Source organism: Oryx dammah, unplaced genomic scaffold, assembly GCF_014754425.2.
Source record: "Oryx dammah isolate SB20612 unplaced genomic scaffold, SCBI_Odam_1.1 HiC_scaffold_17, whole genome shotgun sequence".
Lineage (NCBI taxonomy): Eukaryota > Metazoa > Chordata > Mammalia > Artiodactyla > Bovidae > Oryx > Oryx dammah.
In genome coordinates this window covers 20843587-20869529 of record NW_024070201.1, presented here as the reverse complement: position 1 = coordinate 20869529, position 25943 = coordinate 20843587, and the positions used below count along the sequence as shown (strand labels likewise).

The window sequence follows — 25943 nt, the reverse complement described above, 5'->3', positions numbered from 1 at the left end:
GCAAGGGAAGGGGCTAACGTGGTTCAAAATGGAATACACAGAAAAGCATTATTAAAAGAATGAGGAGGTTGTTTAGTGAGGCTTGAAGCGTCTACAGGTGTTTCCTCCTGTGTTGAGAACCCGTGTCCCCCGGGAATCGCATTTCCCGTCGAGCGGGGCCCAGGGCGGACGGAGTGCTGTCGACACCCGGGTGTGGTGGAGAGGCCTGAATGGGCGCCACAGAAAACCCGGAGCTTTCCAGGGGGTCTCAGGGCCCCTCGCGGGCGCGGAAGGGGAACACGGCTGGACACGCCTGCTCACGGAGTGCACACTCACGCACACTTGCCCATGCCCCGCGCACCCCGGCCCACTCTGCAGGCCTCGGCCCGGCGCCCACGGCCTCCCGGGCCCGGCCGTCGTGCAGATGCGGCCGGCGGGCCGCGAGCAAGCGTGACGGGGTGGCCGCCGGTGGCCCGCGAGGGCGCGCGGGCGGGTGAGGGCGCCCCACCGGCCAAGAGGTGCAGCAGCGCCCGGGTGGGAGGATGTGATGACGCGGTGCCCCCGCAGCGGGAACTCGGCCTTTAAAAGCTGAGGAAGCAGCCTCCGAGCAGGCGGGGGCTCCACTGGAGGCAAGCACACCGGGTCTCACATTAAAGAAGCCAAACTGTCTGCTTCAAAGAGAAAAGGCAACATCCTGTCGCAGGCCATGCTCTGGCAGAAACGTAAGTGGTTTGGCCCGTGGCTGCCGGAGCCGTGTCAGCGAGGGAGGGCCCGGGCTCCAGCAGGCAGCCTGAGCCGGGAGGTGCTGGGGTGACAGGCAGTGGGTCCCCGTCCCCAGCCAGGGCGGCAGAAGGGCGAGGTGGGCGAGATGGAGCCCAGTGGAGAAACCGACCTGTCAGAGGTGATGCTGATTTTCCAGGTTGGAGGGGAACGAACGAGTGTTCCAAGGTGGGACAGCTCATCCTCTCTCCCACACGAATCACTTTGGTGAACAAAGGGTAGCTGATGATTCACCCAACAAAATTTGGAGGGGAAGGCAGTGGAGCGGTTTACCTGAGTGGCTTTACTTTTATAAACAGCTACTCTTCAGCCTGTTGTTCAGTTCCGTGGGCCCGTTCCTCTCTGGGTTACTGAGCTTTCTGCCAAAGTCACAATGTGTCGCTGACTGCATGGGGAGGATGTGGAAACGGCTTGTCAAGCCTGTCGTCCACTGCTCTCCTATCTTGCCTCCCGTCATTCTTCGCCTCCTGTGGCAAGGCTCCTGGGTTCCTGCGCAAGGGGGCGTGGGTTTACCTGGAACCCTAGTGTTTATCCCTGGAGTTGGATGGAACATCTGTGAACTTTATTTTCCACATGTGGGACTGAACAGACACTCCTGTTATTAATAATTGAAGTCACACAGAGTTTTTCGGCAGCATTCCTTTCTCAGAAAAACAAAGTCAGCTCAATAGCCTCATGAGAGCTGAACCTTCCTGGGGCTCTCAAGAAAGAGGTACCAAAAATTTGCTCTGTCTTTTTAGAGGTGCTTAAGTCTTTAAAATGCCTTTTAATGAATTCAGGTACACCCTACCTCAAGCGAACTTAATACAAGAGAACCTAAGTTTACAGAAAAAGATAAATTAGGGAGCTTTATTTTTTACACAAGATAGTCTATTGGAGCCCTTGAAGTTCTGAAAACATACCTTCATTTAGACAAAGCTTACAGTCACTTTATCAGCAGCTCATTGTTTCCTTTATTTCTTGTGTAAATTCTCCAAGAGTTGAGCTTGTTAATGTGTAATGTGAAGGAACGACTTCAAAGTTTCTGAGATTGTGAAGTCTCATCATTATTTGATGTTGGCAAGATGCAGTTTTTTTTTTTCTTCAGTGAAAAGAAGTGAATTCTAATTTGGGTTTAAGAATGATAGACACCTTCCAAGATACCTAGGGATATTCTAGTATGGATAGTGGCTATTGTTCCCAGAAGAAGGATCGAGCAAGATGCTCCCCTTCGGGGGCAAAGGCAGACGGCCCTGTGGAAATGCATTAATGGTGGCAGGTGGGCAATGATGTCCCTCTTGGGAGCTACTGAGTCTCCATATGCCCTGACCCTGACCCTTAGAGCTCAGTCTGTGGGTTTTATGTGACCCCTGCTGGGACTTCTGCCTTGGTTCCTACCTGCTCAGAGCAAGTCACTTTCTTCTTTTTAACCCTCAGGTTTCTCATATGTAAAATAGGGTAAAAATGATAGCCACCGGTTCCACAGAGCTACCCTTAGCAAGCTGAGACGCTGCTGAGATGATGTTGTCTGCTGTGGTTCTGCTTCAGTGCCTGAGATATGGGTTGCTTCCTTGTGTACATGAGCTGCCATATTTCCCGCTCTTGGTTACACACTGCCTTTTTCCTTCTTTAACTTCTCCTAAGAGATTAACAGTTTCGTTTTAAAGGGGATGCTAGAGGCGTGTTTCCTGCTCACTCCCTGGAGGTCAGTCAGGTGCAGCAAAACTCCATCCCCAGGGAGACCACGTTGTAAGTGCATCCTCGGAATACCTGTGGTGAATGATTCTACATGTTCAGATGTACATAATCAAAATTCTTATTAATTGCTCTTTGGCACTTTAAAGGAAATTAGGAAAGGCCCTGGGCACTGGTCCCACCCCCTTACCCCAAGTGAGGCCCTTGTCTAGGGCACTGAGGGTACCTGGGTGACTAAACCCTGTGGGAAAACCAGTAAAAACAGGGCAGCATTGTCAGCCCACTAGAATCACCTGATAGAAGGTCAGAATTTGAAATCAGACACCAAGAGTGCTGAAAAGGCACTTTCTTTTTTCAGAAAACACCCTCGAGGCATGAGCTGAAATGACTGTATTATGGGGTTCTGGAAAGGGTTAAGAAAACATTCACTTTGTAGATGTTGTCTCCTCCCTACTTGGCCCATGACCCCTGTTTGCAGCCTAAGTGTGAAGATGGGCTCTGGTTCAGATCAGCTGCTAACTGTGGGCACACAGAGGCAGAAATCTTCAAGCCGCAGCCATGAATTTGCGATTTGCTTGACTGGTCAGCTGAACAAAGAAGTCATGCTCCCTGCAGATCCACTTGCTGTCCCCTCCCCTCAGGTTCTGCACTGAGTCCAGCAGGTCCTGCATGGATGTGAAAAACTGACATCTACGCAGCAAGAAGCCCTTCTTAAGGCCAGCTGGTAACAGTGCTGTAGAAATAGCAGGCACGATGGGGTGAGACAGGCCTGGGTTTGAAAGTCGTCTCTGCGGCTTAATGATTTAACCTTTTCACATTCTTACAAATCTGGAAAATGGGGTTCTAATGGCTGCCTTACAGTTTTTGTCAGAACAAAAGTAGAGAATAGGGAAAGTGTCATCAAGTCTCCTGAGTATTAATGACAGTGGTATGAGAGCACCATCCCTCCTGGGACACCTCCCGTGGGCCCATTTTGAGTAATTTAGGGTTATGCCAAATCTTTTCCAGTCATTTTCCACACTTTGATTAGAATAGTTAAAAGGCATATCAAAAGATTTTTGATTGATAGGACCTACATACAGTTTTCCAAGGGTCTAAATCTGACAGGGGTCTGCAACTGTGGCCTCAGTGGCAAATCAGTCCCACAGCTTGTTTTTGTAAATAAAAACTGATTGGGGTATGGCCATGTCTATTCATTTACATATTGTCTAGGGTTGCTTCTGTACTTGATACAATGAAAGAGTCTAGAAGGTGCCCCAGAGACCATATGGCCTGCAAAAAACATAACTATCTGGCCCTTTAAAATAAGGTTTTCTGACCTCTGGGTTTAAAATGACTTGGGTAGTACTTTAGGTATTCTTTTCTCTGAGTTACTGGGGGCTTGCACAATGACAATACCCATGGGAGATAAAGCTAACAGTCAACTGATGATATGATTTACACAATGCTGAAAAGTTTGACTTGGTTGACTTCTTCTTAAAGGCGACGGAACTGTGTATATTAGACTCAACACTACTTGTTAGAAAATGAATGAATTGAATGACTTTTTAAAAATTGTTATTCATGTTAAAGAAAGATCTGCATTATAACAAAAGAATGGCTTGACTGCTTTTCTTTGAACTGATTGCTTGACTTGATGTCCTATAGATTTGGCTTTGATGTTCCTTCATTGTAGTGCTCAAGGAGGCATCTTAAGAACAGGGCATACTTCTTATGAAATTATTATGGCATGAATATTTACTTTCAGATAACTTGAACAGAGATTCACCAAATAGGTAAATTCAGATCTCAAAATTCTCCGTAATATAGAATTCTCTACTTTACTCCAAGGTTCCTCTAAATAGCCAACTTTTTGAGAGCAGTTAAAAGTACAGTTACAGATAAGAAAAACTTGTTATATACATATAGTATTTGGAACTCTCCTGCATAAATTCAGATGAACTTATAACCAGGAGTAATTTAGGTCTGTGGACTGCTTCTAATATTTCTATTCTGTTACAACTTTAGTGATATGCCTAATAAACACTCTTGCTTCTTACCAAGTTTATCTGTTGATTCAATGGTTCTTGTTGATAAAGACAATTAGGATCCAAAAGATGGTCAAGAATTCACTGCACAGGAAGAGGTGAAATAAGTGACACACATCAGCTAAACATACAGATTAATCATCGGAAGAGCTGTTGTCTTCAAGTGGACACTTTTCTTTTACTCCCTGTATTAACTAGATAAGAAGGCCAACCTTGTCCCCCTCTACAGCACCAAAGTTCTTGAGTCAGAGGTTTTGAAAGCTCTCTTCTGATTCAAAGCTGCATATCTGGTCTGTTGTGAGGCACAAAAAAGAATCAAGGTTGTCCACACTTACTAGCTAAATACCTGGGCATTTAATTCACTTAGAAGTCCTGTAAATTTGGGCGTTTAAACATTCTTATTACAAAGTGAAGATATTAGGTTGTTTTTCACCTTCTAGTTTATTTCTAGAGTAGCTTATTTCCCACCAAATGAAGCTGTCCACCAATTTCTCACTTTGAGCCAAACAACCAAAGTTGGCTAATTGATCATTAGCCAACTAATGTTGCTAAGTGTGATCATTAACATAATTTTCAGCTTTATGAAATGCTTAACAACATTGTGGTTTTCTCATTTTTGTAGAAAAACTCCCTGATAAGAGTGGGCCTGCCTGGGATGGAGAGACCTCCTCTGAACCCTCTTGTCTTGGTTGTATGTTGTTGCTGTTGTTCAGTTGTGTCTGACTCTTTGTGACCTCATGGGCTGCAGCATGCCGGGTCTCCCTGTCCCTCACTAGTTGTATGAGGCTATGGCAAAAATTATTCTTGCAGGAAGGAGACTTGGATTCCACTTTCCAGTCTCTGGATAATTAGGTGTGGGGGCTTAGAGAATGCCACCTAAGTGCTCTGGGTTGCTAGTTGGCCAGCCATAAAATGGAACTTCTCTTTTCCTGGCTGAGGGCAAGGAGACTGAACTTGGCTAAAATCCTTTTCCAAGTCGAGTTTCTGAGTCTTCATGAGTACTTATTAAAAATAAATACTTATTTTCAAAAGAAAAAATACGTATTTTCAAATGCATCCCAGGTGATTCTAATGTGCAGTCAAGCTGAGAACTACTGACTCGGAGGCGGAAATTGATGGCTTCTGATATACTTTTGGACATTGCATTACTATGAGCATAGCAGGTTCAATCCTTTTCATGGAGTAAACATTAGCTATGGGGAGCTGAGTGCTTACCTGGTGCCATGCTGTCTGTCAGATGTTCTGTTTGATCAGTTTGGATTGCATTTGACTGTTATTGAAGAGACCAGAAAATACATGGATTTGAATAGGAAAGTGGTATACTTTCTCTCACATGGAAGTGGTGCATAGTAGTCTGCAGGGTTATATGGAAGCTGTAAGTGCCAACAGTCTCAGGCTACTTCTGTCGTTTTGGTCTGCTGGCCTTGGCATGTGGCCTTTGTCCTCAAATTTGCTTTCTAGTTGCACTGTAGCTCCAGCCATCACATCTGTGTTTCAGACCGTGAAGAAGAAGAATAGGGAAAGGCAAAAAGATCATGCTTCTCTATCATGGCCTGTCCCCACCAACACACTTCTGCTGACAGCTAATGGCCACTCCTATCTTTGAGGGAGAATAGGGTCCTTGTTTAGCTGGGTACGTTGTCAATCCTCCAAAACATAGGGGTAGATAGCAAGGAAGGAAAGGGCAGGTGTTGGGTGTGGTAACCATCAGTCTTTGCCACACTTGAATGTATTATCTCGTTTAATCCTCGTAAAAACTTCATGAGGTGGGTTCAGTTTTAAGCTCTATTTCATAGATGAGAAAACGAAGCTTAAAGATGAGTTAGTAACTTACCCTGAGTGCTGTCTTGCTTACCTGTCCTGTCTCTCTGCCAAAGGTTCTTGTCTCATTCATGGGGCTTAGGAGCCTGCTCTCGGTAGAAGCACAGGCCTTTCACGTTAGATAAAGGACCAGGACATACATGGAACACACCAGCTGGCAAATGTCTCTTCATACTTTGAAAACTCATTTTTGGTGCGTGTGTTTCAGCTGGAAGGAAATGAAGTCTTTGTTTTCTTGCTATACTCCTTTACTGGGCTCTTTGCAGATATTTTAACTGCAATAGCAGAGTCAAAGGGGAGGGAAGGACCTAGAATCTCCCCAGAATAACAGAGCCAATGTGTTTTATGGGCAGCTCTGTGTGGAAGCTTGTGCAAGGAGCCCAGGCTTTTGTCTTCTCAGCACTTCTTTCATTCTGAACCATCTGGACTTTGAAAAACTCAGGTTGTCCCTTCACGTGTGTGTGTGTGTGTGTGTGTGTGTATAAATAAGGCATGGAAAGCCAGGTTTAGGGGTTATTTTGATTTAGAGAGTGACAGCTCTGTTCTTTCTTTCCTCTTAATGGTTTTAAAGCTTAGCTCCTGGGGCAGGCAGATATGAGTTTGAATCCTGGATTTATGCCTCACTGGTTGTATGATGCTGGGGAGTCCCTCTACCTTGCTCTGCTGCCATTTCCTTATATGCACGATGGGAATGCAGTTCTTCATAGGGTTGTGGTAAGTGTTTACTACTGTGCCTGGTATTAAGTTAACACTCAGTAGCTGTTAGTTAACTGTCATTATTTTCCTGTTCTCGCTCATGTTACCTCTGAGGACAAAGTTTATGCAGCTAAGCCTAGATTACAGTCTGTATGACGTCTGAATTCTGCCTTTTTTGTGTGAATTAGCAGAATGCATATTTCCTATCTTGTAACTCATGATGGGGTCAATGGTCAAGGCTGATGGTGAAGCTGGCCATTCTGTGACCAAACTTGAAACTTGGGCTTGCAGTTTCCTACCAGCCACATAAGGGGGAATGATGGCAGGCTTGTACTGACTGGCAAACTTGTGTTTGTTTTTTAAATTCACAAGATTGGAATTGAGGTGTCATAATCTAGCTTGAAGTCTGCAAGAAATAGCACAAATGATACCGAAAACTGAAACAGCAATGTGCTGCCTCCTTTTCTTAGTAATGGTTTCATTAGTATCACTTTCTGGGAAGAGCAGGTAGCCAAAGAATTACATACCAGAATCATACTCAGACCAGGTGTTGGGACCAGAAAGGATCTGATCATGCTTAAGAAAAGCTGAATTCCTTTTTGATTCTCTAGCAAGAATCATACATTTAATTGTAAGAGGAGTACAAGGATTGATATGACTTCCAGGACTGAGAAATGCTGGGAAGATAGTGAAGTGAAGGAAAAGGGAGGCAAGAGAGTTGAAGATAGAAGCAAGTTTTAATGCTGGATGAAAGCAATACCAGATCTAGAAAGAAGGGGATTTAAGGAAAGTCAACCATCCATTGATCATCCCATGCAAGCCTGCATCCATCCAATAATGGGATTATTTCCAGCTAGAGGAATCAACCAATGAAATAAGTTATCTTCAGCAGGAGGGAGAGGAGAATGGAATCAGGGAAGGTGTCGTGGAGCATGTAGATGGCTTCGGATGTGCCTCCTCCAGAATAAATGGTGATTAGACTTCTTGCTTAGATTCTGGGGACAGAAGAGGGTTCTTAGAACATGAAATACTAGCATTGGGAAGGAAACCCAAGGCTCTGTATGTTGGTGTCTAAAACATTTTTGTCACCAACTCCTTTATTCCAAGAAAAATCACTGAAGAACTTTGATACAAAAATAAACATGGAGCAGTTTGAGGAGGATCTTGGAGCTCTGATTGCTCCTTCACCCCCAGACAACCCCCCCCCGGCCCCCCCCCCCCCGCCAGTTTCTTCCCTTTCTTGGCAGAAAATTCACTTTATAGGCACCTTTACTCTATTCCAGAGTTTTGGATCACAGCCTGACAATTCTGCCCTGGACCAGTCCTCTACTCTTAGCAAGAACCCTGATGGCTGGTGACAGGTCCTTGGTTTAAATACTTCCAGGGTAAGGACCTCACTCCTAGAGAAAAGTGAATCACTGTAGAACTTGTATTGGTCTCCATGAAGCTTTGAAGCCAAGAAAAGTCATGTTTTCAGTCTCTGTAGCTACCTTGTGAATAAGGAAGGGGGTACATTCCTCAAAGTTTGACCAAGTGATGTCTTTCCCAAGCTTGTTGTTCTAACTTCTTCAGTATCCTTCACAAGGGATTTCCCCCACATCACAAATTTACCAGTTAGTAAACCAGAGACTTAAAACAAAAGCTCATTTTGACTGGCAGTTACATTCACACCGCGCATCAATTATTAGGGCTACCTTCATTCATGTAGGCTGTACCCGGGGCCACCATGAGCCTTATGTCTTGGACAGTTGGATTTGACCCAAACAGATAGCTGATGCTGGGTCTAAAGAGTCCTTCCTCCAAGGAAATTGTCCCCACCTGAAGGTCTCAGGAAAATTTTTTTTTTTTTTTAATAGGAATCCCTTTGGTCTTAGAAATCCCAAACTAGATATTGCTTAAATCAAGGAACAAACAACTGAATGTCCCCTCCTCCAGCTTCTAACTATAGGTTTTTCCTGTTCTAGATTTTACTGGCAATTCTAGATTCAGGCTTTGGGTCTCAGTCTAAAGAGGGAAGATGTGTCTGTCTCCTCTGCTCCAGCTCCTCACTCTGGTCCTGCCTTGCTATAGAATCTGGGTGAGAAGCCTGAGGTGGGTCACCCTGGGTGTGGTCTAGTGCTGTCAGTGTGGGTCCCTTCTCCTGTTTTGATCCCTATTGCTCTAGATAAAGCTGAGGCAGTACTCACTATGTCAGCCAGAAGTTTGTCTTGTTCAAATAGGTGATAAAGCTCCCCTCTCTGTTCACTAAAGAGCCCTCCCTCATATACTTCCATGTTTCCATCCCACGTGTGAAATGTGCTCCTAGGCTTCTAGCCCTTTAAAGATGTATCTGTGACAGTGGCCTCAGTCATGGCTGCATCCCTGTCCTTTCGGAGATACATACAGGTTACTCTGGCTGCCACTCAAAAATCTCCAAGGTGCTCCTTCCTGGGGTAGTCCTTAAAAACAAAAATATGCCACAAGTTTAATCCTCTGGTGGCTTTGGAATTAAAAAAGATCTTCTGCTCAGCTCCTGATATCTTTACAAGAGATCAGTGCCCGGATTTTCTTGTCTCTTCTCTATTTAAACATGCTCTGTTTGCATGTGAGATCTCTGATCAATTTCTCTGCAGCATCATTGCCCTGCCTGTCTCCTGAGCAGGGCCATCCTGCCGCTGGGGACATCAGGCCCAAGAATCTGAGGGATGACTTCCAGGAATACAATGAAGACAGGTTGAGAAGGCCCTGGGTATATTGAGGATGGGGACATTCAGTATTAGGATGCAGCTGGATGAAGGCACGTCAGGGTCACTGTACCAAGGCTACTCTTCTGATGAGTGAAGGGCCACAGATTTTTGGCTGAGAAGAAAGGAGAAACAGCCATTTCTTGAAAACCTATTACATACTAGTTGTTTGGTTAATTTCATACAATCCTCTTGACATTCCTATGAGATGGAGATCATTATTTTCATGCCACAAATGGAGAAATGAGGCGCACACAGTTTACATTATTTGTCAAGGGTCACACAGTGATAAGCTATATAGTCGACATTCTAAACTAGATCTGCTTGAGTTCCAAACAACACCACACCACTTTTCAGTGCCAAGGATTTTAGGGTTGCATTAGATGCTTCTTCCCTTCCTAATTGATATGAGTCCACCGTTAGAAGGAGGTGGTCTCTGACTTCACTGAGAGCTGTTGTAGCCTGACTCAAAAGGCTTCCTGCAGATAGGACTGTCAGAAAGTTAGATCTGAGACTGTCTGGAACTCCTGAAGCCAGCTGATTTCCATCTTGGAATCTCAGTTTCTAGGTCTGGGTCTTCCCTAGGGGACTAATCTGCCAGGACAGGATAAGTGAAACATCTTTGGGGTTCATCCAGGGTCCCTAGGCTTAGGAAGGATCCTGAATGTCTGGGGCTACTTTATTCTATCTGGGGTCAGACTTCCATGCATGGTGTGGGTTGAGCCCAAACCCAGAACTGTCTCATTGCACTGGAGACAGAACAGTTGTGCTCAAACACTCTCCTCTTCATACAGCCCCTGGAGACAGGGGCCCCCAACTTGCTGCTCATTCAAGCCTGACTGAACCAAGTTGAGGTGAAAATGAGCCAAACGAGCCCAGAACAGTTCAACTGTGAGGCAGATGCAGCTCTGTCCCAGTTTGTAATTCTAAGTTTGCTTTTGCTATGATCTGATTAAGTCTACACACTCTGCCGGCCTAGATGGTAAGCTCCATGATGGCTTGCTCTGCCCTGTTTAAAGAGCCCATTGCCAGGGCTCTCCTTGGCACCCTGAGACATGGTATGTGAGACGGGAGCCCTTTCTGCTCTGGTGACCCCAGTTTCTGTAAAAGGCGGGCAGATGCAGCTGGCTTCTCAGGTGAACCTATCCGCTGTCATTTCGGTCGAAGATACCAAAAATAAAACTTTGCGGGGAATTGTGTGGGTCTCAGTTCTCGCCACTCCTCATGTGAGCAGGCTGCCGGTAAGCTACTCATGGACTTCTCTTTCCCTCCTCAGCTGGGAGATGTCCTTTCTTGCGGGAACTGGCAGTCGAGGGAGTGGTGCAGGTCCAGACTCCCAGCCTGGAGGGAGGGAGGTTAGAACTGAGCAGGGGACCATTTGACACCAACCTCCAGTGTCGCCCAGAGGAATAAATGAGATTTGCCCTGGTCTGGGAGGAGGCAGAATGTGAGGCAGAAGTGGACTGTACTTGAAATCAGATGTCCTGGGTTTAGTTGATGACACTGCTGTTTACAAGGGCAGTCCCTGGGCAAGTCACTGAACATCTCTGAGAATCACTTTCCTCATCTGTGAAAAGGAGGGTGAGAGGAAGACTTCCCTGTCTATTTCAGAAGTTATGGTGAAAGCATTTGTGTCAACTTCTCTGTGAGCCACAGGTCATCATGCAAAGGTGAGACTGGTGATTTCTGAGTTCCTGGGAGTTAAGATCATGAGCAGGAAACACACAGACCTTTGGGAGCCCTGCACTCAACATACATGAGTCTCCAAAAACAGAGGCCTCACACTGACACTGTCTCTGGGAGTCAAGAGCAGAATCCAAGAGCCTTCTATACTCTACTTGATCTGCAGGAGGATTGGAGGAGGGTGGACGGCTGGGTGAGCGATGCTGAGCACTCTCAGGGAGGGACACCTCAGCAGTAGAGCCTCTGTGGAAAGAGTCAGAAGGTTCTGACACTAGAGGTCACATGGCTGACTCCACCCAAGGTCATGGGTGGCTCATCCACAACTTTTGGGACGATTCAGGGAATTCTGAGGCTGCAGAGTGGAGTGTTCAGACAGGAGCTTGGTGAATGAGAGGGGGCTCTGGGTAATAGGCCTCTCTACTTAAGCTTAACATAATTCAGGTGTGGGTGTGCTAAGTCGCTTCAGTCGTGTCTTACGCTTTGCAACCCTATGGACTGTAGCCCTCCAGGCTTCTGTCTATGGGATTCTCCAGGCAGGAATACTGAAGTGGGTTGCCATGCTCTCCCCCAGGGGATCCTCTAGACCCAGGGATTGAACCTGTGTCTCTTAAGTCTCCTGCATTGGCAGGCAGGTTCTTTACCAGTAGCACCACCTGGGAATTTGGGAGGAGACTAATCACCCTGGGTGTCCATTCAGTGCCGAATTTAGCTTCCTTTAAATAGGGATTACTTGGCCTCTAGACCCCTTGGATCTGGGACTCTATAGTCACCCCAAGTTGTACCTTAGGAGTGTCCTTGGCTCCTTTTTTCCGGGGTGTTTCCTTTGGGTCCTTTAGGCCTGGCCAGGTTGGGGGAAGTCCTAAGTGACTGTGGACCTCCTTATGCATTTTCGATGACCTGCCTATGGTTGCTCAATGAGCTCTGGGGGGGCTGATGGGAATACGTCTCTTAGAATGGGGACACAGGAGGTCTGGGGGGGGGGCGGGAATAATGACCGTTCCCTTCCCTTCTGCAACTGGACCAGAGAACATGGGCTCAGCTTCCATATTTGAGATCTCCTGATGGAGACACCCTAGTCTACACATGAAGAGTCACTCCTGTTTGGCGACCAACAGCCTTCAAGCAACATCAAATCCTAATTCAGTTGAGGGTTCACTGTCCCTCACCTTGGGTACACCTTTAAAGCCACCTTTGTTGTGCATCTGTCTGTTTCTCCTCGGCCCTGATACAGTAGATTGCTAAAGTGGGTGAGTGACTTGTTGCTATTTCCTGGCTGCAGGGTCTTTCTCAGTCCAGACATTAGTGAATAGAAAGCCTACGTTTACATGCATATGGGATCTCTTTGTTAGCCGATGTTAAAAAAAAAAAGTAAACTACAATCTAGTGTAAACTGGGTGGGAAAACCATTCTATAGCGTGTCAAGTCCAATCTTTGGCCAAAGCCCAAGTTCTTTCTTCCAGTTAGGAAAAAAAAAAAAAAAACCAGCCATTGTCTGTGAATGCAAAGAACAAATTAAAAAATATGACTCAGACCTTCACCAACCACACTTGCAGAAGTGTTCAGTTAAGGATATGAATAATCCTTTAGCTGAATTGTGTTAAGCTTTCCCGGGAGTCCTCAACTATCTTAGGTCAAGAACGCAAACAAGCTTCTTTTCATTAAAGTGAAAAGTGACAGCAACTTTTATGACTTTGCTTTTAGTTAGAAGCTAGGTAGCCCTAGGCTTTGAATGCCTTGAATGCCTATTGTTCAATTATTTGGTTTTGGTTTTGCTATAAATAAAGAAAAAAATTATTGTGTTTCTCCTTAGTGGGTCTTTTTTTATGTTTTGAAATATTACTAAAGATTCATCAGCAAAAGAGAGTAATACTTACTGTGGTTATTTTGGAGTGATCAATACTGGGTTATGTATCCTTCTGGGCCAGAAAAGTTTTGTCGTTCAAAATGGCCTCATGTGGCTGCATCCTCTAGTTTCAACCAGTCAGTTGTAAATGGGAAGTGCTGTCAATGAGAGATTGTCAAGATGGGTGGGATGGGTTCCGCTCCCTGGTTCCCTGATGATGGAAATGTAGGCTCACCCTGAATCCCTTAAGGCAGCGGTCCTGACTGGGGTTCAGCTCACGGCCTGGTCCTGTTGGCTCATGAGAGATCTGTGCCTGGACAATGGCTGGGAGAAGAGCATTCTTTCAAGAATATCTTGGGGACTGTTCTAGGTACCTCCTGCCTGAAGAGGGCTCTCTTAAAGCTGCCCCAAGGAGATGCCTGGGTGTTGGCTTCACTGGGACCTACCTCTTTAGTTGTAGCTTTCTTACTGTGGTGTGAACGTGGTTTGCATGGGGTCATTAAATAAACAAGTGCTGGCAATTTTGCATGTTTCCTTGGTGATGTTTGTTATACCTCATCAAGGAACCAAGGGCCATGTTTATTTAAATCAGTAGAATCCTATGTTCCCGAAGCTTGGTGCAAAGCAAGCCCAGGGCCCACATGCACCCAGAGTGCTCTCTCAGGTGACCCTTGGGCTTGACTCTGTCATGGTCTGTGCCTTCCAGTGGAACAGCAGCTGCAGGATTCTTATTTTTGTGATGTGGAGCATGTCCGGGTGCGTGGCAGGGGGAACTGAAATAGCCTCTGCTGACTTTTTATACCTTCAGATTTTTTCGTTGCTCATTTTGGAAAAGGGAAGCCCTCAGTGGGGCCAAATTCATAGGTTTTTCTGTAAATGAGTTTTGTTTTTCTCCCAAACAACATTGCCTACTGACTTGCAGTGGTGGAAAGATAATACGGCTGAACTTCCAGACTAAAACTGGAGATGCCCCATGAGAGTCAAGAGGCTCATGTTTAGGTGGAAAGAGTTTTCTCAGGGCTGGACACGTGGATGCCCCCAAGAGACGTAAAGGGTCTTCAAACCACAGGATAAATGGTGAGAAAACTTAGGTTTTGAGAGCATGTTACCTGTCCCTGCAATTCGACTGGGGGCTGTGAAAATCTCTGGTCAACTCCGCTTTGGGAAACTGGACTTTCGTCTCTGCTTGTGTGTTTATTTTGTTCTCCGGTTTTGCATTCCTTGGTTCTTCTTTTATTTAGTCTTATTATCTGAGGAAATTATTTTGATAATCTTAAAATTTTCTTTAGTTATTTTATTGAGGGATCCAGAAGACCCAAGGCAAAGCAATCATGACTTCAGACAAACTTATTTTCCTCTTCCAAATTTCTGTTTGTGGGCTCATTTCTCATGCTAGTGGCAATAGGGAGTCCAGAGTTTACTGTGGAATTATAGATGGTTATTGCTGCTTCACAAAGGTTGGTGTGAAAGATGCCAACTGCAGGTTTTCCACCTTGCAAATACACTTGGGCCACTGGGGTCCTGTGGGAATTGTCTTGAGACTTTGGATTCTGATATTTCATGGGCACTTGGCAAAGACACTGTCAGAAGCATCCTCACTCTTGCCTGCTCCCCTGACAGCAGTGACAGAATTCCTTGGCAGTGCTTGAGGACTTCTGGGTGGGCAGCCAGGAGGTCCTTGGGAGCTGTGGGAGTTTCGTGACTGCAGTAGGAAGAGGTGGAGACCTCGAAACTGCTCTCCAGATGGTGTTGTTCCAGGGCACACCTGTTGACACTGTGGGTTCCGAGGAAGTCCAGACCTCAGAGTGTGATGACCTCTGCTCACAGCAGCTCCCCAAGCCCTCTTTGTTCATTGATTCAAAACCAACAGGAGGCAGGAAGCCCTCACTTGTCAGGAAGCGGAAAGTGCCCAGGTGGCTGCTTCGCAGCCTGGCAGTCCCCGTGTCCACTTCCGGGGAGGCAGTGGGATCCAGAGTCCCCCTGGCCCTTTCCCAGAAGTGTATCAGCAGATCAGTGGGGGCCGAACAGTACACCTGTCTGAGGTGTGTGCGTGGGGGATCTCGCTTTTCTTGTGCCCCAGGTGAATGAAGAGTGGGACCACAGTGATCAGACCCCCAAATAACTCTATCCCTCAAGTTTCTCCTGAATGCACAAGGCCTCGGGCCGCACTGTCTGCCTAAGAATAGCTAGCAACTCAACCAGAGACCAGTGTAGGTTGAATGATATGGTTGTGAACCTATCTGCTGGAGCTGTGAGTAACCCTGAGAATGGGAGGTCAGAGTGCGGGAGGGCAGGCGCCCCCACCCCCCACTGCCCCCTGCCCCTTGTCAGGCCACACCTGGGGCCTGCGGTCACCACTGGCATCTTCATAAGGGGAAGTGGCAGAACTTGTGCTGGAGTCATGCAGACAGAAGGAAGGTTAGAGGGATTCAAAACACGTCATTAAGAAGTAGCTGAAGGAAACAGCATGGGAATCACTCTTAATCAGTTGTAGAGGTCGTCACTAACTACAAACAGAAACGAACTAGCTCTGTTCAGAGGGGGCAAACATGAACAATATTCCTATTTTACTACATCTTGAAGCACTTCCGAGAGAGGTTAAAATTCATGAGCCCTGTCCCAGTGAGTTGATCACTGAGAAGAAGCACAAAGGCAATCAGAACATGGGTTTACAGTGGCTGCTTTTTATGGCTGTCTTAACACAAAGCTCTTTGCAAATCTAGGTTTAATTTTTATTTATACACTGATGTTTGATACTATGGGAGGAAATCACAATCAACATATGGTAATTCAAATATTAATAATGAAGTTTGGCTATTTTTTAAAAATCACCAGCCAGTGCCTGCTTCTTTCTGCGTATTCTTTTCCCCACTTCTATTGTGTTAATTTAGTTTGCAATAAATTATTCTAATGTTCTCACTCTTTCTTGGAATCCAAAAAAGGAAATAGCTGAAGGAATGGAATGTTTTGTTCCGACTCTATAGAGCACCTGGGATCTGTCTTCAGTTGCTGGGAGGGGACCCTGCTACAAATATCAATGATGGTATTGCTGCTGCTGCTAAGTTGCTTCAGTTGTGTTCGACTCTGTGCGACCCCACAGACCGCAGCCCACTAGGCTCCCCCGTCCCTGGGATTCTCCAGGCAAGAACACTGGAGTGGGTTGCCATTTTCTCCTCCAATGCATCAAAGGGAAAAGTGAAAGCAAAGTCGCTCAGTCGTGTCAGACTCTTAGCAACCCCATGGACTGCAGCCCACCAGGCTCCTCCGTCCATGGGATTTTCCAGGCAAGAGTGCTGGAGTGGGGTGCCATTGCCTTCTCTGAATGATGGTATTAGCTCACATTTATTTAATGCTTTCTCAGTGTAAGCTCTATTCAAAGCATTTACATGTAATTCTCAAGTTACCTTACCAAATACAAACCATTATGATTCTCATTCTGCCCATGAGAAAGCTTTAAATGGATCATGAATTGTGAGTTTCGTTAGAAGGTAACACAAGGGAAAACGTGGCTTGTCACCATGAGGCAGGTTGAGTAGGAGGAAGAGCTTTCTGACAGTAGCAGTCTAGAGAGGAAGGTGGACGTGGGTGGGGAGGAGGAAGGATAATAGCACGTGTTGAATGCTGACCACATGCTGGACATGGCTTTGGAAGTTCCCATGGAGTATTTCAGTTAATCCTCACAAGAATCATGTGAGACAGGAACTATTAGCCCCATTCTACAGATGAGGAAATTGAGGCTCGGGATGTAAGTCAACTGAGACCTTTCCACCAGAAACTAATAGCCCAAGTATCTTAGGCTCTTAAGTCTGTGGTCAATGCAGCTTAAACAAAGATGATGGTGCACAGGGGTCCCAGGGTGCAGATCCCAGGCTGGCTTTCTCTGCTACACACTCCTGCTTCAGCCTGAATTTCACAAGTTATAACTGCTTTATCCTTCATCTGTCCCACTAGACTGCAAGATGCCTGTGGGCAGTGGCCACATCTATCTTCTTCAGTGCTGTGTTCCCAGCATCCAGAAATATTTGAAAGAATAAGGGAATATAAGTAAGGATCCCTTGTTATGACAGGGTATGTTAGAAAGAAGATAATAAATCTCTTCTTGAAATGTTAAAGGGAAATCAGGGATGAATTAGCAGTGATTCTAATCCCAGCAGAGCTTCAGAATCACCTGAGTGATATTTATAAATACAGATTCATGAGGCCACATCAAACACCCAGAATCAGACTGTTCGGGAGCAGGGTCTGGGATCTGTGTTTTGTATCACTCCCCCAGTCACTTCCGCTTACTTGGCCAGGTTAGGAAGCCCCTGTAAATGTATCTGAGTCTGGGGTCCTCAGACTCTCATGTATTCCTGCAGCTCTTGGACACCCCTTCCTCTTCTTACCCCTGCTTCTCTGCCTGGGCCTCCAGGCCCGGCCATGTTTGTGTCTGGAGCAGGGATGGAGGTCTGGTGCTGGTCAGGCTTGGGGTGTTATCAGCTGGGTATTTACTGAGCAAAGTTCGGTTAGGGCAGCGCTGCAGATCCGGGTTTAATAGATATCTGGGCTTCCGGGCTTTTTGATTCAGAGCCCAGGTCCCTGGGCCCTTATCAGTGATACCATGTGAGCTGAAGGCCCAGTGCTACTTGCCTTTCTGGGCTGACCCAGGTCTGCCCTCCAGGGGTCCAAGGTGCCAGGCTTCCATCTGGAAGGGCAGACTGTCACTGCCAGCCATAGATGCTTTCGACTTGCTCTCCTGGTCAGGGAAAGCCCTGTGTTCCAGCCCATGGTGCTTCAGTTTCCCAGCCTTGATGACAAAAGGCAGAGGGAACCTTCTCTGAGAGATGAAGCTGGACACTCTCTGGCCCCAGGGATATGGGTCACCGTTGGTTATTTTTCCTGGGGGCCACAGAAACCCCGGGAAGCACTCACTGCAGCCCACTCTGAATGTCCAGGAAAGGTGAAGGGAAAATGAGTTGGCAGCACATTTTGAGAAACCATCCAACCAATTAATCAATCAATAACTTATTAAGTTTTTTATGGACATGCTTGGAGAAGGCAATGGCACCCCACTCTAGTACTCTTGCCATGGATGGAGGAGCCTGGTGGGCTGCAGTCCATGGAGTCGCTAAGAGCCAGGCACGACTGAGCGACTTCACTTTCACTTTTTACTTTCATGCATTGGAGAAGGAAATGGCAACCCACTCCAGTGTTCTTGCCTGGAGAATCCCAGGGACGGGGGAGCCGGGTGGGCTGCCGTCTATGGGGTCGCACAGAGTCGGACATGACTGAAGCGACTTAGCAGCAGCAGCAGCATGGACATGCTACTTGGGAAGATATGGAGAAATAAGGTATACTATTTCACCTTGGGAAGTTTATAGTCTAGCTAGGGGCATAAGAAATTTATAGCAAAAAAGGGATTACTAATTATTACATAGACTACAGGTTTATTTGAATGCTTGTATTTGAATTCCGTGAAAGTGAAAGTGTTCAGTCACTCAGTCATGTCCAACTCTTAGTAACACCATGGGCTCTTCTGACCATGGAATTCTCCAGGCAAGAATACTGAAGTGGTTTGCCTTTCCCTTCTCCAGGGCTTCTTCCCGACCCTGGGATCGAACCTGGGTCTCCTGCATTGCAGGCAGATTCTTAACCATTTGAGCCACCAGGGAAGCCCCTAATTCTGTCTCTGATTTTGTATTAAGCATGTACTATGTGTGTGTGTGTGCTCAATCACTCAGTCGTGTCTGACTCTTTGCAGCCCCATGGACTATATAACCTGCCAGGCTCCTCTGTCCATGGAATTTTCCAGGCAAGAATACTGAAGGGGGTTGCCATTTCCTTCTCCAGGGGTGCTTCCTGACCCGGGGATTGAACCTGCATCTCTTGTGTCTCCTGCATTGGCAGATAGATTCTTTACCACTGTGACACCTGGGAAGCCTGTATTATGCTTCCCATTTACTGTGTCAGGGACTCCTTACGATACTCCTTTGATAAGAAATTGCCAGTTAAGAGGCACAGAGAGATGTGCCTGTGACTCACCCAGGATGACACAGCTAGAAAGTGTCAGAGGCAAGTTTTGAGGCCTGTGGCATCTGACTCAGAGTCCCTGCTCTTATGCCATCCTCTGCTGCCCCCTATGACGAATTCTAACCTGTCTGAAAGTGTTGAGGAGGTTGTAGGATGAAGCAAAGTCTGTGGGCCCTGGTGGTCAGCGAGGAGGGTTGTAGTAGTAGTCTTGGGTCAGGAAGAATCTCCAGAGGTTGAGAATAGTGAGAGGGACTCCTGACCCTGGGAGATCGCGGGTAGAGATGAGGAGGGGAGACCTTCACAGAAGGTGGAGAGGAGGAGTCTAGACAGAGCTTCTGGCCTGACAGGCTCCACGAGGTGCTTAGTGTACAAAAAGGTTGGGGAATTGGGTTGAGATCACGCTGCAGTGCTCGAGCCTGTATCTTCTGAGTGGAGGGGAGCCTAGAAGGTTTGGGGCAGGAGGGGTGCTAACCCTGGGAGAAAGTCCTAGGAAGTCACGTGTGGTCCCGCACCTTCAAGCACAGCTTAGGTGAGCAGGCAGACCCTGGAGGAGAGCGGGCACTTTGGGCTGGGGGCTGTCTGCACAGGGAGACGAGTACCAGTGATGCTCTCTTTGCAGCCACAGCTCCAGAGCAAGCCCCGGCCCCACCCCGGCCATACCAGGGCGTGCGTGTGAAGGAGCCGGTGAAGGAGCTGCTGCGGAGGAAACGGGGCCATGCCAACAGTGGGACATCAGTGACACCGACGGCGGTGAGGGGGCTGCTGTGATCGGAGTGTGTGTGTGTGTGTGTGTAGGGAGTGGGGAGTGGTCCAAGGGGGTCAGGCCAGGTGTATGTCCTTGCTCCATGGGATCCTCAGCCAGGGCATGAGGACCACACGTCACAGAGGTATGGCTCCTGGAGATCCAGCCCAGGGCAGAAGAAGCTGAGTCACTTGAAGTGGGGTGAGGAATCCCACTTGAGCAGCAGGTGTCTCACACGTCCTGATAGGATTTGAGGGTCCCCCTGGGACAGGGTGAGACTGATTCCCTAAGTGCACAGCTTTCTTGCTCAGGGGAAACACCCAGCCCCTGGAAAGTATAGGTGGTGCTGGTTGGGTTGGGGGGCCTTTCCTGCCCTGGGACCCTCTGGGCGAGCTTCCTGCAGACGGCTCGCTGGAGGTGGCTGAAACCTGCACCCCATCTTCCTTCCCCGCTCTAGGTGGTGCTGCCCCACCAGCCCCTGGCGACCTACACCACAGTGGGTAAGAGCTCCCCGCAGCCCCGGCCTCCTCCCAGCCCCTCGTCTGGGTGTCACATGCAGCTCTGTAACTTCTTCCTTCCCACAGGTCCTTCCTGCCTTGACATGGAGGTCTCTGCCTCCACAGTGACGGAGGAGGGGGCCTTGTGTGCAGGCTGGCTGTCCCAGCCCACCCCGGCCACCCTCCAGCCCCTGGCCCCATGGACGCCCTACACGGAGTACGTGCCCCACGAGGCTGTCAGCTGCCCCTACTCGGCTGACATGTATGTGCAGCCTGTGTGCCCCAGCTACACGGTCGTGGGGCCCTCCTCGGTGCTGACCTATGCCTCCCAGCCGCTCATCACCAACGTCACGGTACGTCACATGAAGGCATTTATGCGGAGGGCACCCTTCTAGAAACTGGGCTGATTTCCTGCCCCTCACCTTCCTTGCTCTTGATGCCCAGGATAATCAGATCATCTAAGCCCACCATGTCCTCCAGGGCGGGGCTTAAGGCGATCTGACACTAGTGGCAGAACTCAAAAAACTACCCTGTAGGTGGTTCTCACTCCACCAAAAGTATGGTTTTCTCAAAAGCTGTGTCACGTGTTGCTCAGACAAACCCCATTATTGGGTGAATGGTCCAGGGAGGCCTTCTTTCGCTCCCAGTGACTTCAGATGTCTCCCATAGAAAGGCTGACGGCCTCCTTTGTCATGCCTTTTACTCCCTGGGCTGGCACGCCCACCTGCCTGCTGGTCTGCCCTATCTCCCCTGCTGCCTCAGATATGCTGAGTCTCAGGGATGGATCTCAGTTTTTCCTGAATGGGGAACCAGGTGATGTTTGCATGGAGTCTCTTGACAGAGCCAGCCTCTCCTTTCTACTCAGATGATTTAGGGGGTGATTATTCACCCAATAATGGGATTTTTCAGAAAATTTCTAGGCTGAGCAACACATGAGACAACTTTTCAGAAAACTGTACTTTTGATGGAGAGAGCCACCTGCAGGGTAATTTTTTGAGTTCCACCTCTGGTGTCAGATTGTCTGACACTCTGCCCCTTCATTCACTAGCTATGTGACCCCAAGCACAGTGCTTTAATGCTCTGAATCTCAATGTTCTCATCTGTGAAATGGGAATACTAACGAAAGGGTTGATGTCATGATCGATGGCCTGATGCCCCTAGACTGCTTAGAACACTTCCTGGGCTCAGCCTGGTTTCCAAAATACAGAAAGCACTCAATAGATACGAGTTACTATGATTGCCTCAAAGTTGGCCAATAGCATTAACCAAGTGTTATCTTCAAGTGCTGGATAGGAAAGAAAGGGTTTGCTCCCCTAGGAATGGAGGAAGGAAGAGAAATAGTTTTATGTGAATGGTGCCTATTTGACCAAAGGAATGGGAAGTCCCCAGGTGTTCAGAGGGGAAAAGACCAGTGGTTACAGCCGTATCTAGCACCAGTCCAAGGAAGGCTGTGGGAGGCAGAGCAAGGCTCTCATGAGTCACTGCAGAGCCCACCCATGATGATGGAGCTTGCTTTGGCCCCCCAAGCCTGTCTGTTTACCTCAAGGTCCAATGTTATCCTGAAGCTTCTCCCCTTCAAGCACCATCCAGGCCTGGGTTGCAGGACCCCTGTCCCTCCATGCCCACCCGCTGCTCAGCAAACCAGTGGTGGGACCTGAATGATGGTGGATGGGAAGCAGTTCATTCAACACCCCTCTCAGGCAGCTCATTTCCATATTGGAGGCCTGGGGTGGGGGTGGGGAGTGGTGGACACAATGGTTCCCAACCATTTCAGGACCAGGGATTCTTTTCTTTATCCCTTTCATCAATCCCACCTCTTGCTTTGAAAAGTTCTATGTATCAAACAAACCATATTTATTAAGAAATAATTTATTTGTCTTGTCATTTTGTAAATTAACTCATCAAAGCTGGTTAGAGCTAATAATTTCCATTCCTGATCTGCAGGAGATAAGACCTGTATGACGGGTTGATGTAATTCTATCCCTGAGCCAAGATATCTGCAGTGGTAGCTGACCTGCCCAGGTGTATGTAGGATTTCCATTTGGATTTTTTAAATACTAGAAGTGATAAGGCTTTGTTGGGAGGCTGAAAGTCCTCTGAGACCCTTTCCAGCTCTATTATTCTATAGAAAAATACCCTAAAGCCTTGCTGCTCAAACTGTGGTCCTTGGACCAGCTGCATTGGCATCACCTGGGATCCTATTAGACAGGCAGAATCCAGGTCTGATCAGACCTCCTGTACCAGAATATGCATGGCAGCAAGGTCCCAAAAGATTGAAATAAGCTCTTCCCCAGTGGTAAAGAATCCACCTGCCAATGCAGGAGACACAAGAGACGTGGGTTTGATCCCCAGGTAGGGAAGATCCCCTGGAGTAGGAAATGGGAAACTGCTTCATTATTCTTGCCTGGATAATTCCATGGACACAGGAGCCTGGTTGGCCACAAAGAGTCGGACATGACTGAACACACAGGACTAATGACTCTAATAGTTTGTTCTCAAGACACAGTGGCCCCGGGAGGAAATGTGGCAGGGGACAGAGGGTGATGGGGGAGGGTTTGGCCTCTCTTACACACATGATTCCATGCAAAGACAGTCCTCTCCTGCCTCCTTCCTCATCAGTGGCATCCAGGCCCTGGTTTTGGCAGCTTGAGCTGGGATTTGTAGGATGGCTGCCATCCGGGTGAAAGATACTGTTTACAGAGCGCTTGGGCAAATGGCCCTGACCTTTGGAGTTCCCTGGAAAGGCCACAGGGGGCCCAGCTAAGCAACAGCAGAGGATAAGGTAATGGGAGGCTAGTGGAGCTGAGCTCAAGGGGTCCTCAGAATCCCAAACCTGCTGTGTGGAGCCAGGACAGTCTTAGGGTCTAGGCACAGCAGTGGCCACTTGGCAATACAGCTGCTATGCTGTGTGATGGGCTTGTTGTTTAATATGCTGTTTTATCATTGATTTTAAGATGCATGTCACCCCTGCACACACATATTTTGATATCTCTGAAATCTGGGTACATTTTATATTCAATGAAATCTGGAAAAGCATCTGTTCTTCACTCAGCCCGGTGATGTCAGTCCTTTGGGTAATCTGTTTTACAGATGAGAAAACAGAGGCTTCAGGTGGGGAAGTATAAGAGGGCATATACCTAGTGAGTGACACAGAAGGGGATGTGGAAGTTTGTCTGGCTTCTCCCTTGGGGGAGACTTTGTGCAGGGGAAGGCAGAGCCCTCTGGAGTGAGATGGCAGGACAGGGCTGAGGTGAGGCAAACAGAGATCCCTGCAAGAACCGGGGTGAGCAGTGGGTACCCGGGGCTGCTAACCACCTTGTGTCTTCCCCATCACAGACGAGGAGTGCCGCCGCGCCCACCGTCGGGCCCCCGCTGGAGGGCCCCGAGCACCAGGCCCCCCTCACCTACTTCCCATGGCCTCAGCCTCTGTCCACGCTGCCCACCTCCACCCTGCAGTACCAGCCTCCAGCCCCAGCCCTGCCTGGGCCCCAATTTGTCCAGCTCCCGATCTCCATCCCCGAGCCAGTCCTCCCGGACGCCGAGGACCCCAGGAGAGCCATCGGTTCCCTGACCATCGATAAGCTGCTTTTGGAGGAAGAAGATAGCGACACCTACGCGCTCAACCACACGCTCTCCGTGGAAGGCTTTTAGCGCTGACGCCCCCTAGAGCCTCCTGTTCAGCACCCTGTTCCCTGAAACTGGGATTTAAAAATAAGCCAGGGATCAAACCCTCAGATTCATTTCTGCTTGAAGTTGCCATTTCATAACTACACTTTCTACCCTAAACTAGAATTGTAAACCAGACTTTCTCCCACCCTCTCTCCCTCTTTCCATTCCTCCCCATCTTTCTCACTCACCTTTCTTATTTCTTTTTCCATTTTGGTTCCCTTTTGGGAAGGAATTAGGGATTTTAAAGATAAGATTTGATGCCGGGTGTTGCCTAATTTCTGTGGCCCAGGGTTTTCACTTCTATCACGTTCCCTTCCTGAAGAAGGCCCCTTTCTCCAGTGCCCCCTGCTTCACGGTAGCAGCAGCCCCACTGAGCCGTCTGCAGGCAGTGACGTCCTGTGCTTTGCCATTTTGAGATGGACGGGGTGCCCTGTGAGAAGACCAGCCCTGCCAGCATCTCCAAGGGCAGAACGAACGCTGGAGGCCTTGAGTGTCAGTTCCCACAATTGCTCCTTTGTTTGCTGTTCTCAGCTTTGGCCAGGTCTGCAGTCTAGGCAGCAGGGTCTCAAGACCTGGGGCTCAGCGAGGTGATGGGTGGAGGGTGGGGGGTGGGAAGGAACATCAGAGAGGGTAGGGGCTGGACCGGTGGGGGGGGTGGACAGAGGAGGGATGGGGACTTAGAGTGCATACTTGGGGGTGGGCATGGGGGCAGGGGAGAGCAGAAGGACTGAGGAATGATTTGCTTTAATTACTTGGTTATTAAGAAGGGGAATGTAATTAAGAAAAATATAGCTTTAATAGATGGTTTTGCTGCTCTCCTTGAGGATACTTGCAAGGAAAGCTGAGCTTTCATAAACAGAGTGACTGTATATGTCTTTCCATGTCCAGACCCGGCGGGGCTGAGTGCAGGCCAAGATCCACTGAGATCATGGTGCCTGGGTCCTGGCTGAGTATGGCCAGTGTGCCTCTTGAACTTCCATAGACCACCCTTATGTGGAGTCAAGACCTCCCCGCCAAGCAGCAACCTTCCTGGGGCTTCTAGAGCCTCAGTCAGAAGGACTGCCAGGTTTCATTTCCATTTTTGTTTTTATTTTTTTGCTGGAGAAACCTCAGATTTGCAGGGGCCCCAGCACAGTTGCCACCAGAATGCTCATCTCCCGACAGTGGTTGTATGCATGGGAAAGTAGCATTAGTTGGAGGACTCCATATAGAAGTAGTGGACTTTTCTGGGGAATGACATAGATTCGCCATTTTAAATAACATTTTGGAGAAAAATTACCTTTTTTCTTTGGATTTTTTTCTGCTTTGGGTTTATTTTTGACTTAACTTTCTGGTATCTGCCTCAAGTCCCCAAAACTGAAATCTTGAATTGTTTTATTCAGACTTAATTTTTTTAGATTTAAAAGGTTAAAATAGCATTTTAGATAACAAATTTCCATCTTTGTTGCCAGAGGTGTGAGTAGGCAAGAGAGAAGGGAGTCTCAGGCCTGTTTGATTAAAAGCCCTGGTTTCCTATAAAAAACACTATGCAAGATTTTCCCACTTACTATTGGAAGCTTTGAGAGGTGCAGAAGCAGTCTCTATTAGGGAGTTTAAGTTGGCAAAACTAGCAAAGAAATAAAATCGAATACTTGACATATTTGCTAAGATTTAAGACGTGTTTTTTTTTTTTTTTCCTTTTCTTGAGGTCAGATATCTTGATTGTAACCATCCATCTAAGTTTCTTCCTGGGGCTGTCTGTTAAGATGGAAACATTTTCAATAAAGATTTGCTCAGACTTTTCTGTGCTGAAGTGTTTTA

At 47.6% G+C, this 25943-nt stretch overlaps 1 protein-coding gene across 1 annotated transcript; it reads left to right on the top strand.

The window, feature by feature from the left end:
* Positions 1-582: 582 nt before the first annotated feature.
* On the top strand, positions 583-25920 carry POU2AF1 (POU class 2 homeobox associating factor 1). The gene is made up of 5 exons (XM_040257968.1): positions 583-701; positions 19855-19985; positions 20435-20477; positions 20562-20827; positions 23811-25920. Exons 1-5 carry the CDS (start codon positions 686-688, stop codon positions 24123-24125), a joined length of 771 nt encoding a protein of 256 aa, XP_040113902.1. The 5' UTR covers positions 583-685; the 3' UTR covers positions 24126-25920.
* Positions 25921-25943: the final 23 nt, after the last annotated feature.